At 41.1% G+C, this 11,384-nt stretch overlaps 1 protein-coding gene across 1 annotated transcript; it reads left to right on the top strand.

Annotated features, from left to right (window-relative positions):
* Positions 1-461: 461 nt before the first annotated feature.
* tbx22 (T-box transcription factor 22) lies at positions 462-7,657 on the top strand. The gene is made up of 8 exons (XM_086023255.1): positions 462-1,788; positions 2,012-2,210; positions 3,155-3,256; positions 3,599-3,773; positions 5,094-5,258; positions 5,932-5,996; positions 6,539-6,624; positions 6,713-7,657. The coding sequence occupies exons 1-8, from the start codon at positions 1,584-1,586 to the stop codon at positions 7,237-7,239; spliced, it is 1,524 nt and encodes a 507-aa protein (XP_085879381.1). The 5' UTR covers positions 462-1,583; the 3' UTR covers positions 7,240-7,657.
* The last annotated feature ends 3,727 nt before the right edge of the window (positions 7,658-11,384 follow it).

Genomic DNA, 11,384 nt, shown 5'->3' with positions numbered 1-11,384 from the left:
TCTTCCTGTTTGGTTTACGAGCCAGCCAGCCATCACTTGAACGCCCTCCATCACACAACTGACACCGCATAATCTCATGATGGTGATTTATGGCCTGTTTAGGAAGACAGCATCTCCCCAAAATATGAAAAACTCTTCTGTCGTATTCGTTCATGGAGTGCCTGCGCGTAGTTATTTCTAGTTGCATGTTGCCCCTATAGACCGCAGGTTTATTGGGATGCACTTTGAAAGCAAATGACAAACTGGGAGTGAATAAACATAAATCCAAGCTGCGGTCCGAAACAGGGTTATGATGACAGAGAACATGTGATTTCTGTTGGTCATAGTTCTCCATTTCCCGGCTGTTGTCAGAGATTTCCATCACTAACCAAACCAACCGTGCTGTAAACACGCGCTCATTTGTTTTCTCCTCAGAGCAATTATATCATGTGATTTAAAACATTTTAAATACAGCCCGCGCCGACTTTTATTTGTGTAAAGCGGATCTATTTCATGTCGGGCAGTAATGTAATAATCCCGAGTTGTCATTACGGCCCAGTTCCCCCAGTGCGCCAAACTCCATCTGATCTCCGCATTTATGAGAACCAGACTGGCGCACAAAATCACCGGTCGCTGCGAAAGAAAGAGCAGAGAAAATTATAACAACAACAAAAAAAAAACTTTTTCGCGACAGAAACGGGGCACAAGAGGCGGCTTGAGGGAAAGTCTTCAAATTAATATCGGAAATGTTTGCTTCAAAAGAAATGTGGTGGCGATATTTCACCTTCCAGATGGTCTTAATAAACAGAGGAAAATATTTGTAACGCTAATTAACCATTAGTGCTCCTAAATGTTCACTTTATTTATGCATTCGTCTTAAAAGCTACGGAAACGCATTCGATGTAATTAAGTAAAACAAAACACTTGGGAATATTTAATTCAATCAAACGCACTCATGATTGGTTGTGGCCTCAAGAGGTCCCATCGTTTGCTCTTGGTCTGGTTGGCATTTTGCAATTTAGGCATCCATGGCGATGCAGTTTAACAAAAAGTTATTTAAAAACGACATTGTGTTACTCATACAGTAGGCCTATACGCACACCGCCGATTGACGAGAATAAAACGATGTAGCCAACCACCAAATAACGTTTAGGTTTTCCTTCATTCAGTATAGGCTACGGTAAAAAAAAAGAAGAAAAATCCACGTGAGAAGAACTCAAACAATACCTTTTGATTGCTGGTGATAAAATCTGCGCACTTGGAAAACTTTGAAAAATGTCAAATTTATGTGATGATGATGAAATTAAACGGAGGGGAAAAACGGAACAATTGTCATTTGAAGCGCAGTAGGAGGAATACGCCCTTCCCTCTCCCTTGTGTGACGGAGGCAGAGGAAAGGGAGACCTCTGAAACGAATCAAGTGGCGAGGGGAATAATGTAGTGAGCAAGGGGAGGCGTGTCAACAATCATTGACTTGGATGCAGGGGAACATCTTGGAGAACACATGGAATGGAATCGGATTAATTTCGAAGCGCCGAGGACCCGAAGGGAGAGGGGGATAGCAGCTCCCTGCGGTGCTGTCGAGGTTCTGCTGCGGCTCCTGAATGAAAACCCGGTGGGTGCGAAATCAAGGTTGGGAAAAACCTCGCGGGATGTCATCCGCCAAAATGCAAGGTCTCAGCTCCAAGGCGCACGCCTTTTCTGTCGAAGCGCTGGTGGGGAAACCCTGCAAGAAGATGAAAGTGTCGGAGGAACAGGTCTCAAGTTCACGTGGACACACTGGCACAGACGAGAGCATCTTCACTGCAGGTGAGGAACATACTAAATTGGGAATGGTTTATTTATTTATTTACAAGTTTATTGACAGAACCCTGCAATAAGACTAATTATGAAAGATAAAAATTAAACCTTTCAAATCAACTTTCAAATATATCCACTGCAGGCACGTGTTTTTGAGAAGCAGCCAACCACTATTTACGAAAACATTTGTCTCAAGTATAAATTTAAAAGGAGTAAATGGTTTCGCTTTCAGAATCAGCGGAGTGCCCGGTCACCCAAACGCAGGCTAAGGATTTACAGGTCACGGAGGCCTCAGCGGTCGGGTTGTCCAGCAAGCCCAAACCGAGTGAATGCACCCCGCACAGAGAGGTGCGGGTTGAGCTGCAGGGCTCAGAGCTCTGGAAGAGATTCTTTGAGATCGGCACCGAAATGATCATCACCAAAGCTGGAAGGTAGTCTGCTTTGAAGGAAGCATGCGTCATCATCAAGTAACCTATATTATTTACAGATTAATCGATTTAGACCTATGTCAAATAGGACCATATAAAAAACATGTAATGCTTTATACACACATTTGAACTCTCTGCTTGAAATTATAAAGGGAATATAGTAACATTCAAGTCACTTCCAACGGCATAAGTGATCACATTCTGTATATTATAAAATATTTTGCAGACGGCTTGGTGTTGACAGGGAGGCGAGTTTGAAACAGAATTGAACGTGCATCATAGGGTTAGATGAAACATTATGCAAGCAATTCATAATACAAAATAGACTGAAATGAAATGTCGCCATTTAAAAACACAACGAGCTTTGACATCAAATGTAATTTTGAATTCACTCAATTTGAATGATTTATTTTCTTCCACATTTTTATCAAATGCATAGTCGGAGCCGTCAATATACAGTACAAAAGGCATCTGCAGTTTGAAATTGTCCATATGTTTTTATTTCCACTAAAATGAGTTCGTGAGCTTTAACTAACTGAAATCTGGGTTCCGTTAATTTAATTACCGAGAAAACAGGTCATAAATCTCCGGAGTGCTGATGTCCCACACAGGGCCCCCGACCTGAACCTTTGATCTGAATTTGGCCGTAACCCTGGAGACAGACGGAGAGAGAGAGAGAGAGAGAGGAAGAGAGAGAGAGAGAGAGAGAGAGAGAGAGAGAGAGAGAGAGAGAGAGAGAGAGAGAGAGAGAGAAACACATATTCAATATATTAAATTTGCATTTGAAATTTTTCGAACATGTAATGTATGTCTGTCTTTTTTAATGCACTTAAATTACACTCCTTTTTTGTTGTTGTTTATTCTTATTTTATTTTTATTTATTTATTTATTATATGTGTGAAATAAAGCGAAGGGGAAAAAAATGCATTTTTCCCCCACACCTCTAGGAGAATGTTTCCATCCGTTCGCGTCAAAGTGCGGAATCTGGACCCATGCCAGCAGTATTACATCGCAATGGACGTCATGCCCGTAGACTCTAAACGCTATAGGTGTGTTTATTTATATTTGATGATATACATTTATTATGTTTACAACTTTTCTATTGTAATCGTGCGTGCATGTGTGGGGGCGAGTGTGCGTGGGTGTGTGTGTGTGTGGGGGTGTGCGTGTGTGTGTGTGCGCACGTATGTGCGTGGGTGTGACAAAAAGCACGTGCATGAATACAGTAGCCCACATAATACATGTCGGTATAACCAAAACAAAAACAATAATAGTTCTCTCTCAACAATTTATCTGTATAATGTAGTACGAGCTATTTGTTTCTCTAGAAAAAAAACCCAAATGCGTTTATGTTAAACATAAAATGATAAATGAAGCTATCCACCCCCTAGGTATGTTTACCACAGCTCGCAGTGGATGGTGGCGGGAAACACAGACCATTCGTGCATCTCACCCAGGCTCTATGTGCACGCGGATTCACCGTGCGCGGGAGAGACGTGGATGCGCCAGGTGATCAGCTTTGACCGAGTTAAACTCACCAACAACGAGATGGACGACAAAGGACATGTAAGTAAATGGTGACTCAAACAACCTGCAACAGAGCCAAGAAACATACTTTTATACGTACACGAATGAGTCTAAATCTTCAGAGAGGAAAACTGGAATAAGTAAGACCCCTTGGTATTATTTCAATTTAATCCTCAACACTTGGGAGTAAAAAAAAACGTTGAGGGTTTTTTTTCACTTGATCTAAATTATTGTAAAATTAATGTCAACATTGTGCTGGGATTCATTAATTTGCTGAAAAATGACCTGAAGTCAGGAACATAATATTAGTTGCAGAAAGTAAAACACAGCACGCAAGCTCAAAAGTGTTTCAATTGTCTTAGTGTTGGGATTTTATGTTGACCAATTTATAATATCTTGATTTTTATGTTGGTGGCCCTATAAGTGAGCCTCTTCCTTCATTTTTTTTTAGCTTTGAGAAAAACTTTGGTCTTAATGTGTTGCCCCTACTACCATTAATGTAGGGATACGAACAAACAAACAAACAAAAAACACAGGTTCATTGATTTTTTGATTTTGACGTAAAAATTACATCCCAAAATAATAAATGATAAAAGACATAATTAGAAGACTGCTACAATCTAAAAAATGCACAACAAGCAAACAAATCCAACTTGGGGAAATGAATCTGAATCTGTAAGGATTCAAGAGATGTTTCGTTGCACTCATGGTTTTTTTTTAAAGTTAATAATTTAACTAATCAATTGATTGTAAACCATGAACATATTGTTTTTTAATTCGTTTAGATATTTTCTATATCTAAAGCATTCGAACAATATTATTTTAAAAATATTAGCCTAAAAAGATCAGGGCCCCAAATTTCTTTTTTTTGGTCGGACTGTGTTTTGGGAATTTACTGAATATACCGTATACCAACTTGAATGGCATACGAAAATGAAAACTGTTTGGCTCAGAGTTGTCTTTATTTATTTATCGGTATTTATTCTCTTTTTTTGTTTTGTTTTGCAGCATAGGTAAATTTGCTGTGTTGTGTGTGTAGCATTTGCAAATGGTTTAATTGTTGTACTCTTCACCAGGGTAGGCTATATGTATGGTTTTGTTTTTTCTGGCATGAAAAAGTAAATGGTCTGTTTTCTATCACTTTTCTATTTGTCACATTCCCTTTTCTAAAATGGCATGTTTAGGCTATTGGTTGAGATGGCTGATGACATCACTTTAACTTTAAGAAAACTACAGTGGGTGTTTTTCCACAATTTTTTTGAAACATTGTTACACCAAGTTCTGCATGTTATTTTGCGTGTTACATTTAAGTTACCAAAAAATGGAGCTACTGTATAATAGCACTTTCTCTTGATCCAGATAATTCTACAGTCCATGCATAAGTACAAGCCACGCGTGCACATCATCCAACATGACCCCAGGATGGACTTGTCCCAGATCCAGTCACTGCCTGCTGAGGGAGTGTTCAGCTTCTCCTTCCCAGAAACCGAGTTCACCACTGTCACAGCCTATCAGAATCAACAGGTAATGCTTGCTGAAACAACATGATTCTATTGAATGCTTAAATGGTCTGCACAATAATTAAATACAACCCAATTTGACTAACAGTTTGAAAATGTAAAAAAAAAAAAATCCTTTCAATGCCAAATATATTTCAAAAGCAGATGTGGAGTGATTATTATACTGATTCAGTCAGCAGCTCTGGTCTGTCTGACCTCACTAAGGTTTAATCTCAACATCTTGAAGGTGATGAGGCCCACATCCATGTCGTACTAAAATCATTGAATGTCCTGGTTTTCAGTGGCGCCCGTGGCTCATAGCGAGTGTGTATGTTTGTGTGTGTGTGTGTCCCTGTGCGGTGGAGCCGACCTGCTCTTGGTTACTTTCCTTCAGTAACAGACAGCCACCACCAGGACTGCCAGCCCTTTCCATCAGGGTTCGCTTTTACGATCAGTGACGCTATTATTACAGAAACTAAACAGCGTTGCCTGTTAGGGTCCAAAGCCTATTAAAGCAGTGAAAAAAAATCTCCCTGTGAACCATATACTGTATGACACGGCAGATCACTCTGGGTGCTTTTGGGAGATGTAATTCATCAGTTGGAGAACTCTACCACTTACTGTGTTGTTGTAAAACTGATCTTGTCACTCGCCTACCATTTATCCAAACTAACACATCTTCCTCATGTCTGGGCAAGATCACAAAACTGAAGATTGACAGGAACCCATTTGCCAAGGGCTTCAGGGATCCAGGAAGGAATAGGTACGGAAAACCTCGCATAACATCACCACGTTATACTGTAGCTGCAGAAAACACTCCACGTCTGGGAGCAAGAGAGACGTTAAGTTGAACCGCCAAAATGTGATACTACATAAAAGCCTTAAAGCGGGAGTCAACCCAAACATATTTTTTTCAAGAATATGTTCCCAGCAGGCCCACTAGTTGAAACACGGCATTCTGATTAATTTTGCGTTTGTGGAATATAAGTTAAGCAGTTGTGATGTCATTTTCAGTCGACAGAAGACAAAATGGCCGCCCCCAGAGATGGCTAAAAACGAGTGCATTTTGCTGCTTAACTTATGTTCCACAAACGCAAAATTAACCAGAATGCCGTTTTTCAACGAGTGGGCCTGTTGGGAACATATTCTTGAAAAAAATATATTTGGGTTGACTTCCGCTTTAAATAAAGTTGGCATAGGCGCTGCAGAATGTCACACCTCCCACAGCCAAAATGTCAATACTTGGTATTAGGCTTTTCCCTTATTTCTATAAGTTTTATGTTTTTTTTGTCATTGTGTGGACAGGGGAGTGTTGGATGGCTTACTGGAGTCTTACCCTTGGAGGTCCCCTCTCAACTTGGACTTCAAGCCATTTGCCATACAGCTTCAAGGTATATTGCATGACTGCAGCTTGCATTATTTCTTCTGTTCTGTTCTTCAAGGCTATTTTCATTCATGTTGTCTGGCACCTGTCAACAGGGAGCTTGGAGTCCCCAACCAGAAGCGCTTCCCCGCTGAAGAGTCTCCTGCCCTTCTCATCTTCATCATCCCTTCTTTCCCTCTCCTGCCAGGACTCTGGCCTTCACACTCTTGCAATTCCTTTCTACGGAAAAACTTCAACCAACCCCGCATTGCCAAGCAGAGCCTTCTCCGCCGTGGGAGCAGACAGACTCAGAGGCCTGCCGCCAGTGTCTCCACTAAGAGACCCCTCGCTCTTCTCTATGCTGCAGGGAAAGAAACCTCCCAACTGCCGTGATCCAGGTCTTTCTCCGTCGAGCCCCCCGTGCTTGATACCTCTCCCCAGCCCTCTCAGCCCTCAAGGATCTACTTCCTCCTTCATGCCTCATCTCTCAGAAAGTGCTGGCCCATATTGTCTTTGCCGCTATAGCTTCCCCTTGAACCCTCAACTTGCAACTATTTCCCGACACACCAAACTAGCTGAAGACAGCACAGAGGCTCTACTGCGGCAACATTCATGGCATCTGGCCACCAACCACCGCCTCTGACCGTCTCCAGCCCAAGGAGAGTAACAAGCCAAGTGTGCTACAGCTCTCTGGAGGGGGGTGGAGACATCAGAAAGAGTCAAGACAGAGCGGTCACTGAAGGGATTATTTGTATTTAAGAAGTATTTTGAGCTGTGTCTGTGATGCCAAAAACAAACAAAGAAACAACATCAAGGAAAGATCAAATCATAAAGAAAACTCTCCTGACCGTACACACTGAAAACCAAAACCTAGCACCTGACCACTATAATTAATCAAAAAACCATCCGACCTACACAGTCTCTTTGAATTAACTGATCTAACTAATCTAACTAACTAATCTATATAGCATTACATTTTTATAAAACCACCATTCAAAAATATTAATTATAAGGTAATTTGCTGTTACAATAATTCAGAGTATTATTGAAAAATACAGTTCTGAACTGTTTTTAATATGTTATGAAAACAAATGCCCTAGCATTAACATCTTGAAGTGGCAAAAAGTAGCTTTCTCGTTGGAATGTGTGTTGCAACGGGTTTTGCAGTGTAAAGTGCAGCGAGAAGGTAAAATAACCCAAGTAAAAATAAAATAACTTCGAAATTTTAAATTTTATTTATTAATGAAAAAAAACACATTATTCTAAGGTATGTACCTGGCCCTGTGTGGAAAAACAAACTGAGCTCCATGTTAAATCATGAGTTAAACGTGGCTAATCACATTGTTTAGAAAGTTGGGTTCATTTTCACTGACCACACCTAAGCCTGACTAACTACAGACCTGTTCAGTCAAGAAATCTCTTAAATGGAAAAAAAATGTTGCAACAAATTGCCATGATCCAAAGAAATTCAACAACAGATGAGGAAATAAAGTAATCCACATCTAACAGTTTGGAAAGGGTTACAACGCTATCCCTAAAACTTCTGGACTCCAGCAAACCATTTGTGAGAGCTGCACAAATGATCCGCAAATGGAGAAAACATGGAAGAGTGGTGAACCTTCCCACAAGTGGCTGGCCTACAGAGAGCGCAAGAGCACAGTGACAACTCAACCAGGATGTTACAAAGGAACGCAGTACAACATCCAAAGAACTGCAGGCCTCCCTCGCCTCTGTTAAGGTCAGTGTTCGTGACTCAACAATGAGGAAGAGACTGGGCAAAAATGAGTTCCAAGGCAAATCCAGCTGCTAACCAAAAAGAACATAACAACTTGTCTTATTTTTAAAAAACAAAACAAAAAAACAACAACAACCTGTGATTGGCTAGCAACCAATTCAGTATGCACCATGCCAAAGTGCCAGAAGACAGCTGGGACTCTAATAAAGTGGTCCAGAAAAATGGATGGATGGAAAACCAGAAAACAACAACAGAAAAAAATACATCTAAATGATTTCCGAGGCGTTTGGGAGAATATTCTATGACAAGACGAAAGTTGAACTACTGGGAAGGTGTGTGTCTCATTACGTTTGGCTTAATTGTAACACAGCATTTCAAAAAAAAAGAACATCATACCAACTGTAAGGCGCAGTCATAGTGGCAGTAGTGTGATTGTCTGGGGCTGCTCTTATTCTTCAGGACCTTGACGGCTAGCAAGACATTGAAAAGAACACAAGCAAGTCAACTTCTGAATATCTTAAAGCATCGAAATGAAGGCTTTGGAGTGGCCTTGTCAAATTCCAGACTTGAATCCGCTTGAAATGCAGTGGCATGATGCAGAAAAGGTCAACAATCCTGCAAGGAAGAGTGGGCCAAAATATCTCCACGGAGACATGAAAGACTCACTGCCAGTTATACAAAAAGCTTTATTTCATTTGTTGCTGCTGAGGGTGGCCCAACCAATTCTTTGATTTAAGGGGGCAAGTTCTTTTTCACATAAAGCCAGGTAGCTTTCAATAGTTTCTTTCACCTTAATGATTAAAATCACCATTTAAAAACTACACGTTACAGTTATTTGGGTTATCTTTGTCTGATATTTACATTTGTTGGTTGATCTTAAAGTGGGGAACTTGGGCAAGAAAAACAATAATTTGAGAAGAGGGCAAATACCTTTTCAGGGCACTTAGGGCACAATCCTTTCCTACAAACAACAGCACAAACCAGAAACGCATGTTCTTTTTTTTAGAAGTCTACCTATGCAAGGACTGGCTCCTCTATCATAGCCGTGTCATCATTATTGTAGTTATCACTTTTGCAATTCCAGAATGGCCAGTAAATGAATAATTCTGACCCTTTCAAATACTCCCAGAACAAGATGTTAAGAATAGTCTGAGCTGGCCAGCTCGGTCGCTGATGTGACAATTCCCTGATTGGTCTCAAGACTCACACCCCTCCCCGTAGGAGTCTCGATTTGGGCAAAGCACGGGAAATGACCTGTTTCCCCACAAACGCTCGTAGCCAAACAGCAATTACCTTGTCATGGCCAAGCATGACAGTGAGCTAATGCTTGCTGGACGTGGAAATAGCAGGAAGAAGTTAATTGAAGAACTCGGGCGGGGGATTGCCTGTGTTTGAGTGAGTGGTCAGGTGCGTTGCTATCAAACAGCCTGCCCTTTGTCTGCAGACACATGTAATCTGGGCTGCTATTTGATACTGTCTGTCATTTCCATGTTTGCCTATGCAGGACAATCAGTTTTAACTCCCAACTAATTCCTGATTTATCAATTAGACAAATTGCTTTCATACTGGGAGAGCTGAACTTTGCACCTGCCTCCAAAACATGCAATAATAACACACGACCCCCCCCCCCCACCCGCCCCCCCCCCCCACCCCCCACCCCCCACACACACTCACACATACCTACACTCGTGCTCACACATACACGCACACACGCTCATAAGTTGTGGGCACCTGCTTAGTCTGCAGTGCTTAAGGTCTTGTTCATCATATTTGGTACATTTTTTTTACAACAAGGTAAAAAGCCAAATTCAAACTGTAATCCTTGACATTTAAATGGTGCTTCGATATTCAGACAAAACATTAAGTAAAATTGCCAAAGAACTTCTCTTTTGTTATTTAATGAAACTCAGTGAATTCTTTTAATAAAGAGAGGTACTGCAAATACAGCATCTAGTTAATTGTTCGCTTGTTTACTTTACATTTTCTTTTTCATGTTAAAAAAAAAAAAAATCTAGATAACTGTTAACATCAATTGTGTATTCTGGCATTGATTTTCTTTTATTTCAACATTCTGCAATAATGAACTTCTGTCAAATAAACTGCATTTGGTTGTAAAAGAATGTAAAACGTTATTGTGGGAATTCTGTTGAAATATTTTCCCTGTATCAATAATTGACGTGTTTGAATAATTTGCTTGCTATCATGTCGGCATGATATTCTCGAAGGTGGTGGCTAAAACCAAAAGGAAACTATGCCGATACAACTTTGGAACGACACAAGGTAGGAGGTTCCCGGACTGGTCTCGTTTGATTGACAAGGAGTGAAGGGAGAGAAATTTGACCCAGAAGTCATTTGCTTCCAATCATGCGAAATGGCATTCTGAAATGGGAGAAGCGAGTCTGGAAGTGTAAATATACTCTGCCTTCATTAGATTAACATACACTTCGCTAACGCACGCCACATCGGCGACATGCAAGTTATGGTCTAATAATAGCTGCTGTTGAAGGTCTCACAAGCACAGCGATTTACACATTTGCCTTGTATTTGGCTCTCTGAATCTTGTTTACACTGGATGCTATTTTCTCTACAAACTCAATAAAAGCTTGTTATTTATTGGGTCGGATTATTGAACGTGACTGACCTCAGCTGTAAAGTTTAGAGTGAAAACAGCTGTGGCTGAAATTGAATTACACTAAGTGAGTAATGTGAAAAGCAAGGGCAGTTTAACAGTTATTAAGTGCTCTTCTCGAGACCAATCAAACAGACGCACTCCTCCAGGAGATTCTTTTGCCTCTGCCGCGCTTGACATGGCCGGGCGCTGTCTTTTGAGCTGTTACGTAGTGTAGCTGGTTAACGCTCGTCATGGACTCGGACATCTTCATCAATGCTGCTCTTAGCGGATGCTCAACGGAGCAATGGCAGAGGTACAACTCAGCATGCTGCATTAGCAGGGAGCACGCGTGCTTCTATGGCAGCAAGTATTGCGCGCGTGCGCGTGTGTGCGTGTGTATGCGTGTGTGGAGTGAAGTGCATTGGCATGTGCTCCCTGACAG

Source organism: Filicampus tigris, chromosome 2 (genome assembly GCF_054856515.1).
Source record: "Filicampus tigris isolate MCC_2025a chromosome 2, RoL_Ftig_1.0, whole genome shotgun sequence".
NCBI lineage: Eukaryota > Metazoa > Chordata > Actinopteri > Syngnathiformes > Syngnathidae > Filicampus > Filicampus tigris.
This window is presented reverse-complemented; position numbering and strand designations above follow the sequence as displayed.